Below are 21,165 nucleotides of genomic sequence, written 5' to 3' on the forward strand. Positions count from 1 at the left end.
AAAGTTCAGAAATGCAGTTGTAATCGGTAATTCCATAGTCCGGGGACAGATAAACATTTCTGTTACTGTTATTCTGAGTCCTACATGACGTGTTGCCTCCCTAGTGCCAAGATAAAGGGCATCACAGAGTGTGCGGGATATTCTGGAGGAAGACTGAAGTGAGTCATAGTTGTGGTACAGGTTGGTACCAACTGCTTAGGAAGGGCATGTACTGAGGTCCTACCGGCAGACATTCAAGAGCTAGGAAGGAAGTTAAAGAAAAGCACCTCCAAAGTAGTAATCTCTGTATTACTCCCATTGCCACGTCCTAGCAAGAGTAGAAATAGGAAGATAAGCAGGATCAACGCATAGGTAAGAAAACCTTACAGTTGATTTCATATATAGTAAGTAGTGTTTTTCTAGGGAGTTCTGTAGCCAGGAGGACCAGGGAAGAAGGGCCCTAGTGCAACTGATGTTATTTGACATTAAGATCTTCCAAAAGGTTAATTTAAAAGGGTTAAGACATGGCAAGAGAGCTCAAAACCGTGGTGTGCTCCTCGAGCTCCATGTTGGAAGCCGGGACTGGCAGGTGTGCAGGAAGTGTCTTCAGCTGCAGCTTCTGGAAGCCCGGGTTTCGGAGCTGCAGCGGCAGCTGGGGAGACTGTGGAACATCCACGAGGCGGAGAGTATCGTGGATAGCACGTACAGAGAGGTGGTCAAACCGCAGGCTCAGACTCCACAGACAGGAAGGGAATGGGTGACCAGCAGGCAGAGCAAGAGGACTAGGCAGGCAGTGCAGGAATCTCCTGTGGCTATTCCTCTGCAGAACAGATATACTGCTTTGGATACTGTTGGGGAGAATTGCCTCTCAGGGGAAAGCAGCAACAGCCCATTTCGTTGCACCACGGTTGGTTCTGCTTCACAGGGCAGGAGTAAAAAGTGTGGGAATGAAATAGTTATAGGGTATTCAATTGTAAGGGGAATAGATAGGCGTTTCTGTGGCCGCAAAAGAGACTCCAGGATGGTATGTTGCCTCCCTGGTGCTAGGGTCAAGGATGTCTCAGAGCAGTTACAGGACATTCTGAAGGGGAGGGTGAACAGCCAGTGGTCGTGGTACATATTGCTACAAATGACATAGGTTAAAAAAAAAATTATGAGTTCTTAAAAGCAGAATATAGGGAGCTAGGAAGTAAGTTGAAAAGCAGGACCTCAAAGGTAGCGATCTCAGGATTCCCATCAGTGCCACATGCCAGTCAGAGTAGAAATAGCAGGATATATTGGATGAATACGTGGCTGAAGAGATGGTGTGAGGGGGAGGGTTTTAGATTCCTGGGACATTGGGACCGTTTCTGGGAGAGGTGGGGCCAGTACAAACTGGACGGATTACACCTGGGCTGGACCAGGAATGATGTTCTAGGGGGAGTATTTGCTCGAGTGGTTTGAACTAAAATGGCAGAAGGATGGGAGCCTTTGCAAGGAGTCGGAGGAGGAGGGTGGGGGATCAAAGACAAGAACAAAAGACAGTAAGGCGAATAAGAAAAGTGATAGGCAGAGAAATCAAGGGCCAGAATCAAACAGGACCACAGTGAAAATAGTGGGAAGGGGACAAGTAATGTTAAAAAGACAAGCCTTAAGGCTTTGTGCCTTAATGCACGGAGCATTCACAATAAAGTTGATGAATTAATCACGCAAATATATGTAAATGGATATGATACAGTCAGGTTTACGGAGACATGGCTGCAAGCTGACCAGGGATGGGAAATGATCATCCAGGGGTATACAGAACTTAGGAAGGACAGATAAAAATCTAAAGGCGGTGGAGTTGCATTTCTGCTTAAAGAGGAAATTAACGCAAAGATATTAGCTCTGACGATGGGTAGAGCTGAGAAACACTAAGGGGCAAAAAACGTTAGTGGGGGTTGAATATGGACCCCCAAACTGTAGTAGTGATGTTGGGAATGGCATTAAACAGGAAATTAGAGACGCATGCAATAAAGGAACATCTGTTGTTATAGGTGACGTTAATCTGCATATAGATTGGGCAAATCAAATTAGTCACAATACCATAGAGGAGGAATTCTTGGAGTGTATACGGGATGGTTTTCTGGACCAATACATTGAGGAACCAACGAGAGAACAGGCCATCCTAGACTGGGCATTGTGTAATGAGAGAGGAATAATTGACAATCAAGTGGTGCGAGACCCCTTGGGGATAAGCGACCATAATATGATAGAATTCTTCATCAAGATGGAGAGTGACGTAGTTGATTCTGAGACTAGGGTCCTGAATGTTAGTAAAGGAAACTACGAAGGTATGAGGCACGAGTTGGCTATGATGGATTGGGAAACGTTACTTAAAGGGTTGACGGTGGATAGGCAATGGCAAACATTTAAAGAGCGCATGGAGGAACTGCAACAATTGTTTATCCCTGTCTGGCACAAAAATAAAATGGGAAAGGTAGCCAAACCATGGCTTACAAGGGAAATTAGAGATAGCATTCGATCCAAGGAAGAGGCATATAAATTTGCCAGAAAAAACAACAGACCTGTGGATTGGGAGCAGTTTAGAATTCAGCAATGGAGGGCCAAGGGATTGATAGGAAGGGGAAAATAGAGTACGAGAGAGAGCTTGTGGGGAACATAAAAACTGACTGCAAAAGTTTCTGTAGAAATGTGAAAAGAAAAAGATTGATGAAGACAAATGTAGGTCCCTTACAGTCAGAAACAGAAAATTTATTATGTGGAACAAAGAAATGGCTGACCAACTAAATGCATACTTTGGTTCTGTCTTCACCAACGAGGAGACAAATATCATTCCAGAAATGTTGGGGAACACAGGGCTTAGTGAGAGAGAGGGACTAAAGGAAATCAGTATTAGTAGAGAAATGGTGTTGGGGAAATTGATGGGATTGAAGGCTGATAAACCCCCAGGACCTGATCGTATTCATCTCAGAGTACTTAAGGAAGTGGTCCTAGAAATATTGGATGCATTGGTGGTCATCTTCCAAGATTCTATAGACTCTGGAACAGTTCCTATAGATTGGAGGATAGCTAATGTGACCCCACTATTTAAAGGGGGACGTAGAGAGAAAGCAGGGAATTATAGACCAGTCAGCCTGACGTCGGGAGTGGGGAAAATTCCAAAGTTAATATCAATGATTTTATAGCAGAGCACTTGGAGAACTGTGGTAGAATCGGACAGAGTCAGCATGGATTTATGAAAGGGAAATCATGCTTGACAAATCTACTAGAATTCTTCGAGGATGTAACTAGTAGAGTTGATGAGGAGGAGCCAGTGGATGTGATTTATTTGGACTTTCAGAAGGCTTTCAACAAAGTCCCACATAAGAGATTACTTAAGGAAATGTGGTGAGAGTGAGCGTCCTTGATATCAAGGCAACATTTGTCCGAGTGTGAGATCAAGGAGCCCGAGCAAAGTTGGAGTCAATGGGAATCGAGCAGAAAGTCTCCAATGATTGGAGTCATTCCGAGTACAAAGGAAGACGGTTGTTGTTGTTGGAGGACGATGATCTCAACCCCAGGACATTACTGCAGGTGACCCTTAGGGTCCAAGAATCTTCAGCTGCTTCATCAACTACCTTCCTTCAATCATAAGTTCAGTCTTGGTGATGTCCACATATGATTTCACAGTGTTCAGTAAATGTCACAATTGCTTACATACTGAAGCAGTCTGTTCGCATGCAGCAGGGCCTGGACAACATTTAGGCTTGGGCTGAAAGCTGGCAAGTAACGCTTGTACCATACAAGTGCCCAGGCAATAATCATCTCCAAGAAGAGAGAATGTAACCATCTCTCCTTGACATTCAATGTCATGACCATTGCTGATTGCCCCACCATAAAAATTTGGGGGATTTACAAATGACCGAATACTTAACGAGGCCAGCCTCTGGCTTCAATAGCAAGTTGGAGCCTGGAAATTCTGTGGTGAGAAGCTCACCTCCTTACTCCCTGAAGCCTGTTTACAAGGCACAAATAAGCAAAGTGATGGAATACTCTCTACTTGCTTTGGTGAGGGCAGTTCCATGAACGCTCCACCCAACTCTACACCACCCAGGAAAAAGCAGCCCGCTTGATCGGCACCACATGCAGCACATTAAACATTCACTCCTTCCACCGCTGGTGCACTGTGGCTGCAGTGCATACCATCAACAAGATACATTGTAGCAACTCGTGAAGGTTCCTTCGACAGCACCTTCCAAACCCATGTCCTCCACCACCTAGACAGATAACAGGAGAAGATGCATTGGAACACCCCAACTACAGGTTCCCCTCCAAGTCAGATACCATATTGACTTGAAAATATATCGCTGTTCCTTCACTGTCGCTGGGACAAAATCCTGAAACTGCCTTCCTGACAGCACTGTGGGTGTAACTACAACACATGGACTGCAGAGATTAAAGAAAGCAGCTCACCAGCAGCTTCTCACGGCAAGTTTGGGATAGACAATAAATGCTGGCCATGCTTATAATGCTCACATTCCTTGCACAGCTAATACACAAGCTGATGCAGCCTCAGTCTGTCGGGAGCAGAAAGATTTGTGAGTCCAAGTGCACTAATTATTCAAATCCAGTAAAAAGGTACAACAATTAATCAAAATGGCCAATACATGGCTGGAATACAAAAGCAATTCTTTAGTTGTACAGAGATTTGTTCAGAACACATCAAACTTCCAGTTCTGGGAACCAATCCTCGGGAAGGATTTAATGGATTGGAGCGAATGAAACCCACATTCAACAAAATGACACCGGGGTTAAAAGGGTTGGAATATGAGAACGGATGGAATGTATATATATAGTTTATGTCCCCTTGAGTAGAGGAGATTGTGGGCTGCTCAATAAGAAGTGGTTAGAATGTTAAATGATTCAATTGGTTAGATACAGAGAACTCTTTCCGCTGCTGGAACAATCAAGTGCAATGGGACATATTGTGGAATTCGCACCATAAGGAGTAGCTGAGGCGAATATCGTGGATGCATTTAATAGGAAACTTACATTTTATTCATGAACAAATGCGAGTCCTATGAATAGATGCTCACAGCGATGGGCTCAGATAAAGAAGGATGAGAGGAGGCCCCTGTAGAGGATACACTTAGACTGGCTTGTTTCTGTGCTGTACATTCTATTTAATTCTGTGCAATGAAGGTGAAATCAGAGGTGAGGTTCTTGAGAAGTTTAATCAGGGAGTTAATGTTCACACGACGAGAGGTCGAAATTTTAAACTCTCCCGCCAAAGGTTGCGGATTCTTGGGGTGGGGGAAGGGGCTTGTCATTTCGAGCTTTCAGGACAGTGATTGGTATAAATTTGAAGGTCGACGATAGTAAGCGATATGGAGAAAATGAAGCGGGGTAGGGAGGAGAATGGAGATGAGCTGCAGATCACCACGATCTAATTGAATGGCAGAGCAGGACTGAGAGCCCGAAAGGCATACTAATGGTCTTAATGCGCTTATGTTCCAAGTTCTGACCTTTTGTTACTTCACTGGAAAGATCGAAGTCAAACTCATGTAAATGGTTAACAATAGAAACTGATAAGCCAGCAGACATTTGAACTCCCACCGCAGCCCACAGAGTCCTGGGGATACAGATATCCAAAGAGGTTCTGCTTCAAACGTGTCAGAACCTATTTCGGTATTGTCCAGCTCACTGTACCTCGGTTATCCCTCTTAGAACTGAAGAGATTTTCCAAGTCAGTGTCCACAGTTATCTATTTCTACCTGCTATTTCAGATTTACTTCATTTCAGGTATTAGTGCAAAGTTAGACCTCTTCCCAGCCAGAAGACAACATTTCCAAATTCAATTGCGAGCCGAAGCTCACACATTCAAACGAATGAGTTTCTATTGCTTACAGCGATGTCAAACCTTGAAAGCAGTTTGAGAATTCGTGGAATCTAGTTGGTGGTTGCATTGACAGAAGTGAACCGTTTCATATAACAAGGAAAACTGAAGCTACTGCTGTTTAACGCGTAGCAACGGTGCAGTCAGAGTTCGCCTTACATGATGGAAATATGACAAAATATTGTTCTAATCGTCTGGCTGTTTTATTGAAAACCATTGCAGGATCAATTTGGATATAATGAGTTCTGGAAAAACATTACAGTTAAGGGAGTTGGATGCTTGCTCTGGAAGCAATATCACTGCTCCTACTGCTTTAGGATCTCAGGGGAGTGGTCTCCCAATTATAAATATGGATTTACTATTAATCCCTCATCTCACACTCAGTTGGTCTCCGTGTCAAGCACCAAGATTTACCATCAGTTTTCAGACAGAATGAGAGTTCCATCCAGTTTTTATCCATTTACCATGTTACCGCCAATGTTACAGATAGTAATGATTTACTATCCAATTATAGCAGCCGTTGGAATCCTTGGTAAGTAACTATATTCAGTTACTATTTTTTAAAATTTATTTTAGAGATACAGCTCTGAAACAGGCCCTTCGGCCCACCGAGTCTGTACCGACCATCAACCACCCATTTTATACAAATCCCATATTCTTACCACATCCCCACCTGTCCCTATATTCTCCTGCCACCTACCTATACTAGGGGTAATTTATAATGGGCAATTTACCTATCAACCTGCAAGTCTTTTGGTGGTGGGAGGAAACCGGAGCACCCGGCGAAAACCCACGCAGACACAGGGAGAACTTGCAAACTCCACACAGGCAGTACCCAGAATTGAACCCGAGTCGCTGGAGCTGTGAGGCTGCGGTGCTAACCACTGCGCCACTGTGCCGCCCAAACTAGATGTATAAATCTGAGGTTTCTCGAGATTCCTGCTCCTATTTTGGTAACTATCTTTTTTCACACGCCAATCCAAAAGCAGAAATTCAACGCTATGTTTCCGACATCATTTGTTGGTATTAAAGTCTTCTTCTGAATTTCCATCAAAGGCTGAAGATTATTTTCTTAATTTAATGTCATTTAAACTGGTTCCGTTTTAACTGAGAATCTGTGCAGTGTGATAAAATGGATCATTTCAATTTCATTTTCCATTTCCCAATAGACTCCTCCTCCTCCCTTTCAAGGTAACACTTGATAATACCTGACAAGGAATAGCTTTCACTGTGTCTTCACTGCTTTATAAAATGCGCCAGTTTCTCTCCCTCTGACTTCTGCTGGAGACAGATCCACTGATAGGTATATAATTGCGAATAGGGACAGTCAGTACCGAGATGTGTTCAATCCCATTCATCAGAAAACTCCAAGTTTTCTGTCTGTTTCCAGCAATAAATTGGATATTATTTCATGTGATCACAATCCACTCCGTGTATGGGTTTGTGTTCTATGAAGGAACACAGACTCTCACTCTGATCTCTCTTGGCCGGTTACCAGTCTGTTCTCAGTCCGCTCTTCTCCCGTGAATGGGCATTCTGCTAACTTCAACCGATGAAAGTTGGATTCTGTCACGTCCCTTCCTGCAACCGTACTGTACAGGTGAGGAAGGAATCCAATGAATTGAAAGAGCGACTTAAACAATGCAATGGCGCTCTGTGAAACTGCCCTGCGTTGTCTCCAGTTAGGAAACCTGTTTCAGCTTTCACCATTCTTATTTTATCCATAATGTCGATTAGATAACGAGTTATGGTTGCTTTATAATAGCTGGCCACTTTTGTTGGTCAGTTCCCACCATGCAGGATGGTGCAACAACCGCTGCACTCTGAGCAAGTCTGTCAGCCCGATCAAATCGTTGCTTCTCTCAAATTCAATTTAATTTACTTTCAGATTTTTACAGCTGCAAGATAATTCTAATCACCTTTACCCACCCTGTTCCCCTAAGTCTTCAACAACTCTTCCCCCTACCACCTGTTCTATCTACTTTATATCTGGACATGGTTTCTGCCTCAGCCACTAATCCTGGAACAAACCCCACCGGTTTCCAACTCTCTTTGTGAAGAAGTTTCTCCAGCTTTCTGTTCCAAATATCTTCTATTTAATTTTTCATCTCTGCTGCTTTGTTCTTGACTGGCTCACCTTTTCGAAACAATGTGATTCAATCTACCTTTTCCACTCTTTCATAGCTTTAACCAGTTCCCTAAGATTGTCCTGTAATCTGTGTCTGTATTATTTTAATCTCCCTCACATTTACAGTTCAGCGTGACAGAGCGCAATGCATGAAAACGATTGATTTTAAACTTTCCTGGACCAAAGTTTCAAATTCCCCACTTCAGTTGGGAAATTGAAATCTTACATTCGGTGGAACGAGTTTCTCCACCAGATACTACTAAACTTTTCCAGGCTCATTTTTGACGAAAGATGATCATCATAAAACTCCAATACTTCAAACGTTGATTTAAAATTCTGCCGAGCCTAATTAAAAATGTTACAGAGTAAGAGCAGAGTGGAATGAGTTGTCTCACTGTCTCTCAAGGTCAGTGAGGTCTAATGCTCCCCCTGGAAGATTCGCTCCTGTATTAATACCGGTTTCTCTGAATGTATCTGCTCACAGAGTCAGTTGAATCTCGATGTCCTGCACCAAGTGTCACATTAATTTCTCAGAGATAACTAAATATTACTTTCTTGTCTTTTATTTTCAGGTTTGCACTTGCTGCTGTTCAGTGCATTAACACCTAATCTGTACTAATACTTTGTCTTTCAACACACTATTAACATATTGTTTGCCTTTGCTCCATGACCCTTTGGTCAACTATGTGGCCTGGTCCAATCTACACCTACTTTGTTATCTATTGCCCCACCCTCACCTCACTTGCTTCTAACCTCTGACTTTTCTAATATTTGTCAGTTCCGAAGAAAGGTCACTGACCCGAAACGTTAACTCTGCTTCTATTTTCACAGATGCTGCCAGACCTGCTGAGTGGTTCCAGCATTTCTTGTTTTTATTTCAGATTTCCAGCATCCGCAGTATTTTGCTTTTATATTATTACTTTCTTGTGTATCCATTTGTCTTGTTCTAATTATCCAAGTCTTTGTTTTTCTATCTCTGGTAACGGATTCTGGAATTAATTATTTTGTGAATTTAGATTTAAATGTATCTCTCCTCTTGTTACTTATCCAATACATTATCCAATACATTATCCAATACATTATCTCATTTCTTCCGAAATGTTTGTTTTGCCTTTTTTCACTCCATTTTAAAATTTAGAAGCATAAAGTGATACATTGTTGTCAGAAGAACGAGGAAGGGCAACATAAAATAAATGATACAATTCTAAAGGCGGTGTAGGAGCAGAAAGAACTGAGGGTGTATGTGCACAAATTTTTGAATGTGACAAGGCAGGTTGTGAAAGTGGTTAAGAAGGCTAACGGGTTCTTGAGCTTCGCGAATGGCAGCATAGAGTATCAAAGAATGGAGTTATGGTAAATCTTCATAAAACCCAGTTTCAGCTTCAATTCTGAGCACCGAACTTTAGGAAAATTGTGAAGGAGAGAGTGTAGAAAAGAATTACAAGAATGGCTTCAGGGATGAGGGACTTCAGTTACGTGATTAGGTTGGAGAAGCTGGGCCCATTTTCCTTGGAGAAGGTACAATCAAGTGGAGATTTGATAGAGGTGTTCAAATTCATGAGGGACTGGGCAGAGGAGATAGGGAGAAACTGTTCCCATTGGTCGAAAGATCCAGAACCAGAGGCGACATGAGGAAAAACTTTTTTTACATAGCGAGTGTTTAGGATCTGGAATGCTGTGCCTAAGAGTATGGTGGAGGTGTGCGATAGGCTTGTGATGCTGAATAATCCCCTCCTGTATTCCTATATTCCTCTGCGTCAATCACCAGGAGATATTATCACTTCTGAAATGGGAGTTAGATTAATCGCATGTCGAGGTTCAATCTTCAATGTAACTAAAACCTGTCCGGGGACAAATAATCTCTAATGTTATTCTTGCAGAGTCTCGAGTTACCAGTAAGTCTCTGTAACCTGTTACTGATGTACACATCCATGCCGCTTTCTCTAACTGGTCTCCCTGTTGCTCTGCCCATTGGCTCCGTTTGTCCTAAAATGATTATTTCGTTGATTTCCGGTCTATGACAGAAACTACGAGATAATCATGCACGACCTTTCTTACATAATCCTTTTGTGATATGTTTATTGATAGGACAATGTTCTTTCAATCTCCAACTAGAAATCCAATGGTTTTCTACGTAGATTATCTCAGGCTGTTGCGGTTTTATTTAAGAATGTGAAAAACATTACAGAATGGGATATTATGAGATTATGAAGTAGTCCCCGTTAATCTGCGGCAGCGACATGAACCTTTGGTAAATGTTCTCTTGTGGACTTTCTCTGATCACCTGATCTCCCTCGCCCCTAATTGTAGCAGCCGACGGTCAGTAATTCCACTCTCCCCACGGAGTCAGAAGGTTGTGGTTTTGTGACGCTTCTGAAAGTCCAGGGTCAGAGTTCAGTGAAGTACTGACGTCACGCTATACAATTGAATAAAATAAACCGTTTGGTTGTTTCATGTGAACCGCAAGCTCACAACCTCGCAGCTCCCAAATCAGTACTTGTTAACGAAACACGGCAGGCTAACCAATGTGAAGAGATTTTATTAATTCACTCATAGAGTTATAGAGTCATTATGGCACAAAATAAGGCCATTCGGCCCATCCAGCCCATGTCGGCTCTCTGCGGAGCTATCCAGGTATTCCCATTCCCCTGCTTTATCCAAACAGCCCCATAAATGTATTTTCTTCAAGTGGCTAACTAATTTTCTTTTGAAATCAATGATCGTTTCCACGTCCATCACTCTCATAGGCAGCGAATCGCGTGTCATTAGCACTCTCTGCGTAAAATAAAGTTTGTCTTCATGGCACTGTTTCGAACAAAATGCTCCGTAACCAGCATCACAGCAGATTATCATTTTGTGCCATCTTGCTGTGCTCAAATCCACATTTAATTCTATTACAAGTTGGGCTGGGAAGCCAAAGTAATTATCTGCTGAGGGACAGTGAAGATCCATATTGGCACTGTGTGAGTGAAAGTTACCAGTGTTATGTTCCACTGTATTGCTGGGTAATGAAATGAACTCTGTTTTCAGGTCGCTGGTAACAGTTTTGTGTTGTATATGAATTCCTGAAACCACAGTGTTTATGCATTGTATTCAGAGCTTCAATCAGGCACCAATTACAGTTTCAATCTATACTCGCACAAGTCTATGATTATAAATTTGCTGTGAGTTCTAAAGAACATTGTAATGTTTCTTTTCCAAATACTGCATGGCCAGTAAACCATGAGACTGACAAAAGGGAGAGTTAGGAAATATAGGCATTAACACACAGTTATAATTGTTTTATACTCATCTGGTGATATTGGTCTTTGTATTCTGTGAGTGATGGGCAATGTTTGATGTGTCTCCCGTCACTGTATAACATTTGCAAACGGAAACAAGAAATGACTACAATCGTTTGATAAGTTGTTAATTAAGTGCTTTTTCACTATATCAGCATCAAGCGTAATCCTCTCACATTACCCTACTCTAACACAGAGAGTCACTTAACTGAATGTAACTTACTCACTCCATGTGATTTCATGTTCACTTAAGTGTTTGCTTTATCAAAGTCGATTCTGGAGGAATAGAGTTTATTATTTCTACACCAGCTGTCTTATTTTGCTTAGGATGCCTTCTCATTACATAAATATCTCTGGAATATGTTGTACTCTTTCCTACTCCCACCCTCTGTCCTAATCTGTTTCCTATAAAAAAATAAGCAATGACGCTTTTTACACATATCAAATTGATAAACTGTTATATGACACAGCATCCTGCACATAAAATTGATCCGAGTTAAGCTATTCAGAATATCTCTTACATTGTTGATTGCTTATTCTGGAAGCTCACACACACAGGCACACACACACAGGCACACACAGACATGTGCGCACGCCCACACACACACACACAGGCACACACAGACATGTGCGCACGCCCACACACACACACACACAGGCACACACAGACATGTGCGCACGCCCACACACACACAGGCACACACAGACATGTGCGCACGCCCACACACACACACACACAGGCACACACAGACATGTGCGCGCGCCCACACACACACACACACAGGCACACACAGACATGTGCGCACGCCCACACACACACACACAGGCACACACAGACATGTGCGCACGCCCACACACACAGGCACACACAGACATGTGCGCACGCCCACACACACACACACACACACAGGCACACACAGACATGTGCGCACGCCCACACACACACACACACACACACAGGCACACACAGACATGTGCGCACGCCCACACACACACACACACAGGCACACACAGACATGTGCGCACGCCCACACACACACATACACACACACACACACACACACATAGTGCCAATCCTCTGGGATGGCTGGGATGGACTACTTAAGGACAGTATTTTACACCAGGGAGATGGATTCTCCATATTGCTGATGTACCTGTTTAGTATCACAGAGCTTCCTGCCAATTCAGAGGGAACACCTTCTTAGTCATTCTTTCTGAAGCTGAATCTTAGTAGGTACCTGGCTTGATCTGTAACCCCTGTTCTCACTTTAACCGGTCTATGCAGTGATCTCGAGATCACCGCCTTCATCTTCCTCTGCAGTTTCCTGCACTATCAGAAATTACAACGACGTGGTCTGGATTGTTGCCCTTGTTCTGCCGTCTACTGTGGAAAGTTCTTCTGTTACTCGGAACAACGGGAGAAGTATTGTTGTTTGTTGCAGCTCACATCTCAACTTTTCCACCTTAAGGCCGTCATTGGATTTTGTCCAGATGGTTTTGCACTGCTCAAGTCGCTGATGACAAGAGCTGGGATTTCCAGAGAGGGAAAATCGTTGACCACGTGAACTGTTCATCTGGTGGCTTGTAAACAGAAACTTCTGCTACTTAGTTCATTTCAAAATAACAATTCACCATGTAATATGTTATTTGCCAATTATTTTTCACTGGTCTTTAGTCATAACCGCTAGTCTGCGAATACAACCCAACATCTCTGAACCATTTCCCTCACGAGCTATCTACTCCCCTCTCCGGCTCACTGACGCAAATCCATGCATTTGATCTCATCCTTGGCAGTCCTCGTTTAGCATTTCCCGCATTTCGGGCCGGTTTCATTCTCACTGTTCCCCATCGATCATTAACTTCCCAATTTATAATTGACAATTTATTAGTTTTCAAATTAATTTTAGTTTGCTATCTTCGTATTCGTTCATTTGTGCTTCCTTCACTGAGCTGTTCCTTCTTGCAATTATTTATATTTCATTATCTCGCTGTTTATTTACACATACAGGTAAATGACCGGAAATTTACGGAGAGTTCTCCTGGGTTCCACCCACTTCTGACGAAGTTATCTCCAAGGAAATTCACCGAAAAATCTATTTGGTTCAATCTATGCTGTTTGCTAAAGATATTTATTTAAATTTATGTAATCTACTCTCTATACATTACATTGCAATTGTGCATTAATATTATTTCAATTAAACTATTCTAGCACCGGTAAAGAGTTCAGTTTCCATCCCCAGATACTGCAGTAAAGTACACTTCACACCAAACACTATGAAACTAAATCTTTGCTGTAACCAGGTGGGCGACTCCCTTTTTCTGTTTGTTTCCCATTTTACAGTAAATGTGATGACGATTGTGATCCTGTACCGGGGAAAGTGCGGTCTCTCCAGATGTATCACTCGCTACCTGGTCGCCATGGCAGCGGCGGATCTACTTGTCGTATTCAATGACGTGATACTAAATCGGATTAATGAATATTATTTCCCGACTACCTTCCTGTTTCTCAGCCCTGTGTGCTGTTTCCGCTATGTCCTGATTCGAGCAGCCACTAATATTTCTGTCTGGTTAACAGTCGCTTTCACTTTTGATCGTTTTGTTACTATTTGTTATCAGAAACTGAGGACTAAATATTGCACTGAGAAAACGGCAGCTGTAGTTATAGGAACTGTGTGTCTGCTATTCTGTTTTAAAAACATTCCCTGGTACTTTATATTTGAACCCTACATTACAATCGACAACATACCCTGGGGCTGCCACCAAAAGTTGCAGTATTACACATTAACTGCATGGGTAGCATTTAGCTGGATTGGCCGCTGTCTCACCCCACTGCTCCCAACATTCCTGATATTACTGCTCAATGCTCTGACCGTAGGACACATTTTGACGGCGAGTAGAGTCCGCAGGAGACTGAGAGGCAGTAAGAATAATGAAGAGTATAATGATCCGGAAATGGAGAACCGGAGGAAATCTATCATCTTACTGTTCACTATATCCGGAAACTTCATACCGCTATGGATGACGTATGTGATAGTTTTCCTATTAATCCAAATTACAAAACTTTATTATTTGACAGGCTTCAGTGACCCGATGACAATCGCAGACTATACCAGCTTTATGCTCCTGCTTTTGAGCTGCTGCACAAACACGTGTATCTATGCAGTTACCCAGACTAAATTCAGAGAGGAGCTGAAGAATGTGGTGAAATATCCACTGAGTATAATACTTAAATTATTGAAACAAAGTAAATAACAGAGGATTTCCCAGCATTGAGTCTGAATTGTATCCCAGATGCCATTCTGCGTTCATTGCGTCTCATGCCTGAACTTAATAGAGTCCATCTCTGTCCGACTCTGCTCCAATATCTGAGGAAGCCTTCGTTTTCTTATGTCAGAATTCGTGAGCAAGATAGAAGAGCTTTCATTATCCAGATGGTAATAGGGGTAGGCGTTCCGTTAGATTCCTGGACCCAAGACATTGAGGTTTAGGCTGGTTGAAGAATGGATGTTTAAATGCGACATAAGCATTGATAATGTGGGAAACATCAGGGGCGTGTGAAAGGAGAATGAGCCTGTCGCTAATAAATATCGAAAGAAGATAAGGAGGTGGAGGACAAATGTGTGTGAATTGCCTGGAGAACAATAAACAGATCTTTCCTTTAGAGCAGGGTTGTCCAACAGACGGCCCGCGGGCTGGGTACCGGCCAGCCCAATGTTTCCATCCGGTGCACGAGTGTAAAGTGTTCCCGGGGCAGTTCCTCATCCTCACCGTGAGGGGAGAGGAGAAATTTCGGTTTGTCAGTCCAGTTTTTAAAGTATTGCGCTGTCACTTTCACTGGTGACAGCTGCTGATTCTCATACAGTTGCAAAGGGCGGAACGCTCTCTTAAAGCTATTTTAAAAGTCCGGTTTTTTTTTAAAAAAAGGGTTGTTGTCACTTTCACAGGTGACAACTGTTGACATCGGGAACAATCATTTCCCAATAGACTCGGGGTTTGTGGGCAGGTAAAAGAAGCCGGCCGGAAAACCCGAGTCTGTTCGGAAACGCTTGTTCCCGATGTCAACAGCTATCACCTGTGAAACTGACAACGATCTTCTTTTTCAAAAAGAACTGACTTCAAAAAAAACTTTAAAACAGCATTCCACCCTCTGCAACTGAGAGAGAGAGAGTGTGTGGAAGAGAGAGAAGGTGGAGAGAGAGAGAGACAGAGAGAGAGAGGGGGGAATAGGGAAAGGGGGAACAGGGATAGAGAGAGGGCCAGAGAGAGGGGAGAGGGAGTCAAAGAGCCATTTATTTACGGCACAGAAGGAGGTCATTCTGTCCATCGAATCCATGCTGGCTCTCCACCGAACTATGCAGTCAGTCTCACTCCCCGAGTCGATCCCCGCAAGTTTATTTCTCCAAGGTGGCCATCTAACTTCCTCTTGATTCATTGATCGTCTCAATTTCCACCACTCCTGTGGGCAGCCAGATCCAGGTCATTACCAGTCATTGCATAAAAGAATGCTTCCTCATATTCCCAGCGTATCATTTGCACAAAACTTTCAATCTGTGTCCCGGAGTCATAGAGGGGAGGGGAAGGGGAGAGAGAACGACACATACACACAAACAAAAACACACACACAGAGCGAGGGGAGACGGTGAAGAGAGATCAAGATCTCTCCCAAAAGGTGGACGTCGATCCAGAATACTCTGCATCTGCTACATCAAGTGTGGGCAAAGATGGAGTACTTATTAAAGCCGAAACAATACCAGATATGTCACTAAATCAGTTTTCAATATAGTGACGAGAGAGTAAGTCAATAAATTAGTCTTCTCGTTTAAAGCGTCCTCATAAAAATGCACCTTTGCTGTTGTTTTCTTTAGTAAGATAAATGTTTCATGCCTTAATCTTTCGAAATTTCCGCACTAGCCCTCCAGACCAAGCAAAGGTTGCGTGATGGCCCTCCGCCCGGGGGGCTTGTGCTGTTTTTGACCTTTTGCTGTCTATATTTTGCCAACAGTTGCATTACCAGAATCAGTCCTGTGGATTTTCTGGACCTTCAGCTATGGATTTCCAACAGCCACTCCTCTGGGTGTGTGTCTATGAACAGTAGAGTTTTCAGTCGTGAATCCCCTGGGCTTGTCATGCTGTCCCTGTCTCATTGCACTCAGTTACCTCAACCACCCCAGCCCCCCAATCCCACCCCTAACATCCCCATCTGTTGGTGTTCAGTCTCGCTCTGAGTTACGACCACTCGCCATCTCGATCTGCTGGTGTCCCCGTCTCGCTACACTCTGTTACCCCTCTCACCAGGTGTGTCTGCTGGTGCCCCTGTCTCACTGTGTTTAGTTAGCCCCTCTCACTGTCTGTATTTGCTGGCGACCCTGCCTCACTGCGTTCAGTACATCCAGTCACTATCTCAATCTGCTAATGTCGCTGTCTCGCTGCCCTCAGTTAACCCCTCTCACAATCACCATCTGCTGGTGTCCCTGTCTCACTGTCCTTAGTTGTGCTCACTTACTATCTCCATCTGCTGGTGTCTCTATCTTAACGCCCTCAGTAATTACCATTCACTATCTCCATCTGCTAGTGTCCCTGACGCACTGCACTCAGTTACCCACTCTCAACATCTCGATATGTTGGTGCCCCTGTCTCACTGCCCTCTGTTACGCCCTCTCACTTTCTCCATCAGCTAATGTCTCAGGTTCACAGCACACAGTTAATCCCTCTCACCATCTTCACATGCTAGTGGCCCTGTCTCAAGACGCTCAGTTACCACCACTCACTATCTGCATCTACTGGTGTCTCTCACTCCCTGAATTCAGTTAAGTCCATTTTCATCTGAGGTTGTCCTTGTCTCACTGTACCAATTTGCCCCCTTTCACCATCACCAGCTGCTTGTGTCCATGTCTCGACGCTCTCAGATACCCACTCTCTATATCTCCATTTGTTGGTGTCCTTATCTCCCTGGACTCAATTCCCGCCCCCCAACCACACACACACACACACACACTCATGTACTATTGCCATCTCCTGGTATCCCTGACTCACTGCACTGATTACCCTATCTCACCATCTCTATCTGCTGGCGATACTGCCTCACTGCACTCAGTAACCCCTTCTCTTCACCATCTGCTGGTGCCCCTGTATCACTCCACTCAGTTACCCCCTCTCACTGACTCCATCTACTGCTGTCCCTGCCTCAATGCACTCAGTTACCCACTCTAATTAACTCCATCTGCTGGTGTCCCAGTCTGTCGGCACTCAACTGCCCCCTCTGCTGGTGTGCCTGCCTCACTGCACTCAGTTGCCCGCTTTCACTATCTGAGTCTGCACTCTTACTCACCACTATCAGCTAACCCCCTCTAACCATTTAACTTTTCTTGTGTCCCCCTCCCACTACACTCTATTGCATCTTCACACCATTTACATCTACTGGTGTCCCTGTCCCACTGCACTCAGTTACGCCATGTCACCACCTCGATCTATTGATGTCTCTGTCTCACTGCACTGAGTTAACACCGCTCTCTATCTCCATCTTACTGAATGACGGAGCAGGCTCGAGGTGCCGAATGGCCCACTCCTGCTCCTTTTCCGTAGGCTCTTATCTTCTTACCATCTATATTAATGACTTGGAAGAAGAGAGTAATGTATCTGGGCTTGTTGGGGATATCAAGATAAGTCAGAATGTAAGCTGGGAGAACATAAAGGGGCTGTAAGGAGATATGGACAGTTAAGTGAGTGACAACAAATTGACAGATTGATTTTAATATGAGTAACTGTACGGTTATTCACTTTGTTAGTACGAATAGAAAAGCAAAATATTTGTTAAAGCAATGAAACATGTAAATGTTGATCGTTAGATGGACTTGGATGTACTCGCACAAGAAATACAGAAAGCTAGCACACAGTTACAGCAAGGAATTAGGTAGATAAATGGCGTGGTGTCCTTTATTGCAAGAAGATTGGAGTACAAGAATAAAAAAAGATACAATTTTACAGGCTTTTGTGAGACCAGACCTGGGGAAATGTGCACAATATTGATTTTCATAGCTCAGCAAGGATATTTTAGCGTTCGAGGAGGGACAATAAAGGTCCATTACGCTGTTTCCTGGGATGAAAGGATTGTCCAACGACGAGAGGTTGCATAAATTGAGTGTCTACTAGGCTAGGAAAATGAGAGGTGATCTCATTGAAGCGTAAAATATTGAAAGGGCTTGAGAGGGCAGACACTGGGGTATCTGGAACAGGCAATCACAGTTTCAGGATAAGGGATCGGTCATTTTGGACTGAGATGAGGAGAACTTTCTTCACTCAAATGGTTGTGAATCTTTGGAAATCTCTGCCCCAGAGGTTTGTGGATGCATTATCATTGAATATATTTAAATATGAGATAGAAAGAGTTTTGTTCACTCAGAGAATCAAGGGATATGGGGAGAGGGCAGAGAAATGGAATTGAGGCAAAGAATCATCTATGACTGTATCGAAGAGAGGAACAGGCTGCAGGGACCATATAGAGTCATAGAGTTTTACAGCACAGAAACAGGCCCTTCGGCCCATCATGTCCGTGCCAGCGATCAAACACATAACTATTCTAATCCCATTTTCCAGCACTTGGCCCGTAGCCTTGCATGCTATAGCGTTTCAAGTGCTCATCTAAATACTTCGTAAATGTTGTGAGGGTTCCTGCCTCCACCACCTCTTCAGGTGCATTCCAGATTCCAACCACCCTCTGGGTGAACTTTTTTCCCCCTAAATTCGCCTCTAAACCCCCTGCCCCTTACCTTAAATCTAAGCCCCCTGGTTATTGACCACTCCACTAAGGGAAAATGTTTTTCCAATCTAACCTATCGATGCCCCTCATAATTTTGTATACCTCAATCATGTCGCCCCTCATCCTTATCTGCTCTAAGAAAACAACACTAGCCTTTTCAGTCTCTATTCATAGCTGAAATGTTCCAACCCAGGCAACACCCTGGTGAGTATCCTCTGCATCCTCTCCAGTACAATCACATCCTTCCTATAGTGTTATGCCAGAACTGTACACAGTACTCCTTCTGTACTTCCTAGGATCCTACCATCCATTGTGTATTCCCGTGCCTTGTTAGTCCTCCCAAAATGCATCACCTCACACTTCTCAGGATTAAATTCCATCTGACACTGCTCCGCCCATCTTACTATCATATCTATATTGTCCTGATCTACTCCTGCTGTTGGTTCTTACGTTTCTTCTTATAGAACCATAGAACTATAGAAAAAATACAGCACAGAACGAGGCCATTCAGCCCACCGTGTCTCCGCCGGCTGAATAAACTATCCGCCCAAACTAATTCCACCTTCCATCACCTCGTCCATAGCCTGCAGGTTAAAGCACCTCAGGTACATATCCTGGTACCTTTTAAATGAATTGAGGGTTTCTGGCTCCACCACCATTCCTAACAGCGAATTCTAGACACCCACCACCCTCTGGGTGAAAAAGTTTCCCCTCATGTCCCCTCTAATACTTCTACCAATCACCTTAGATCTGTGCTCCTTGGTAATTGACTTCCCCACAGGGGGAAACAGGTCCTTCCTGTCCATTCTGTCTAGGCCCCTCATAATTTTGCACACATCAATCAAGTCACCCCTTAGGCTCCTCAGTTCTAGGGAAAACAACCCTCACCTCTTCAATCTTTCCTCAGAGCTGTAACCTTCAAGCCCTGGCAACATTCTTGTAAATCTCCTCCATACTCTCTCCAGAGCAATGTCAATTTAATTTATCATTTTTAATTAATTTGTGAACTTAAGCAACACACTTTCGCAGACAGAATCTGTATTTGTGCGGGAATGTGTTTCATAATGACTGTGTGAATTTACCCCTTCCGTTACACACGGCTCACAAACGGAATGTCTTTGGTACACGTTAATATAAGGACACAGTTTTGTTCATAGCATTTCATAATGGATTTGGGAAAGTTACCACTGACAGTGAGAAACTCTTGTTCACTTGTTGCTACTTGCAGAGTTGGAGGATATTCTATTTAAAAAATGAAAGTCAGTATTTTAACCTGGAGATTTTCGAACAACACGACACTCGAACAGTAGATACACACAGGGTCAGCAATAAGATTCAAACTTCATTAAGCAAAACTGCATTTTAATTGAGTTCTATGTAATAGGTCACAACGAATTCACAGCTCAGGAACTATCCCTGAAACTGATCTGATTCTGGGATCTGACACGAGGAAGCAAACAAAGAAGGAAAATCACAGTGAAAGAGACAAGAGGAGGAGAAAGAAAAGTAGTTTAATGTCAGAACACAGGAAAAGACAGCTGCTAAATCCTGGCATTCGGGACATTGCTGAAATGTGGGTCTCTGTGATTAAAACAAAGATCCACACTTTTTAAAATACTGGAAATTTTGGATTGGCCTTGGGAGGGAATTATTTTCTTGAATTTATTTGTAATATGTATCTCAGTTGTGAATTTAAAAGGACAATAAAAGTCGCTTTTTTACATATTGTTAAATCGACAGCACGTAAACATTTTAAGGAGTTCTCGTCCTCTCCAGGCCAACATGCCTCATTAAAACAGATTATCCAATCATTTATCTTACTGCTATTTCAGTGCAGGAAGGCCAATGTATATTTCCATAACCAGAGTTTGCTAAGCTTTCTGCTAAAATGAATCTATCTACTATTTCATTGTAAGTTCAGTTTATCTCCGCATACAGTGGAAATGTTGGAGATAAAGTGGGAGCTCCCATCCCGAAGAAAATATTGTTTGTGGTTGTTGTATTACTTGCTTCCCTATATTTTCTCGCTGCCTTTCAAATTGGTGTGGTTTCATCTTCAATGGCTGTTCACGTTTAAAACTGCATCTACATTATTGTGTGAGTGGAGCAGTGACTGCAGCATTTGTCAGCTCAATCTAAAGCTTCGAATTGGAGTTTAGGAAGC

General features: G+C 43.3%; 1 protein-coding gene across 1 annotated transcript; it reads left to right on the forward strand.

Annotated features, from left to right (window-relative positions):
• The first annotated feature begins 13,594 nt into the window (after positions 1-13,594).
• LOC137345865 (probable G-protein coupled receptor 139) lies at positions 13,595-14,497 on the forward strand. Its single transcript, XM_068009113.1, has one exon. The coding sequence runs from the start codon at positions 13,595-13,597 to the stop codon at positions 14,495-14,497; it is 903 nt and encodes a 300-aa protein (XP_067865214.1).
• Positions 14,498-21,165: the final 6,668 nt, after the last annotated feature.

The sequence above is a fragment of the Heterodontus francisci genome, chromosome 29 (assembly GCF_036365525.1).
Source record: "Heterodontus francisci isolate sHetFra1 chromosome 29, sHetFra1.hap1, whole genome shotgun sequence".
In the NCBI taxonomy this organism is placed as follows: domain Eukaryota; kingdom Metazoa; phylum Chordata; class Chondrichthyes; order Heterodontiformes; family Heterodontidae; genus Heterodontus; species Heterodontus francisci.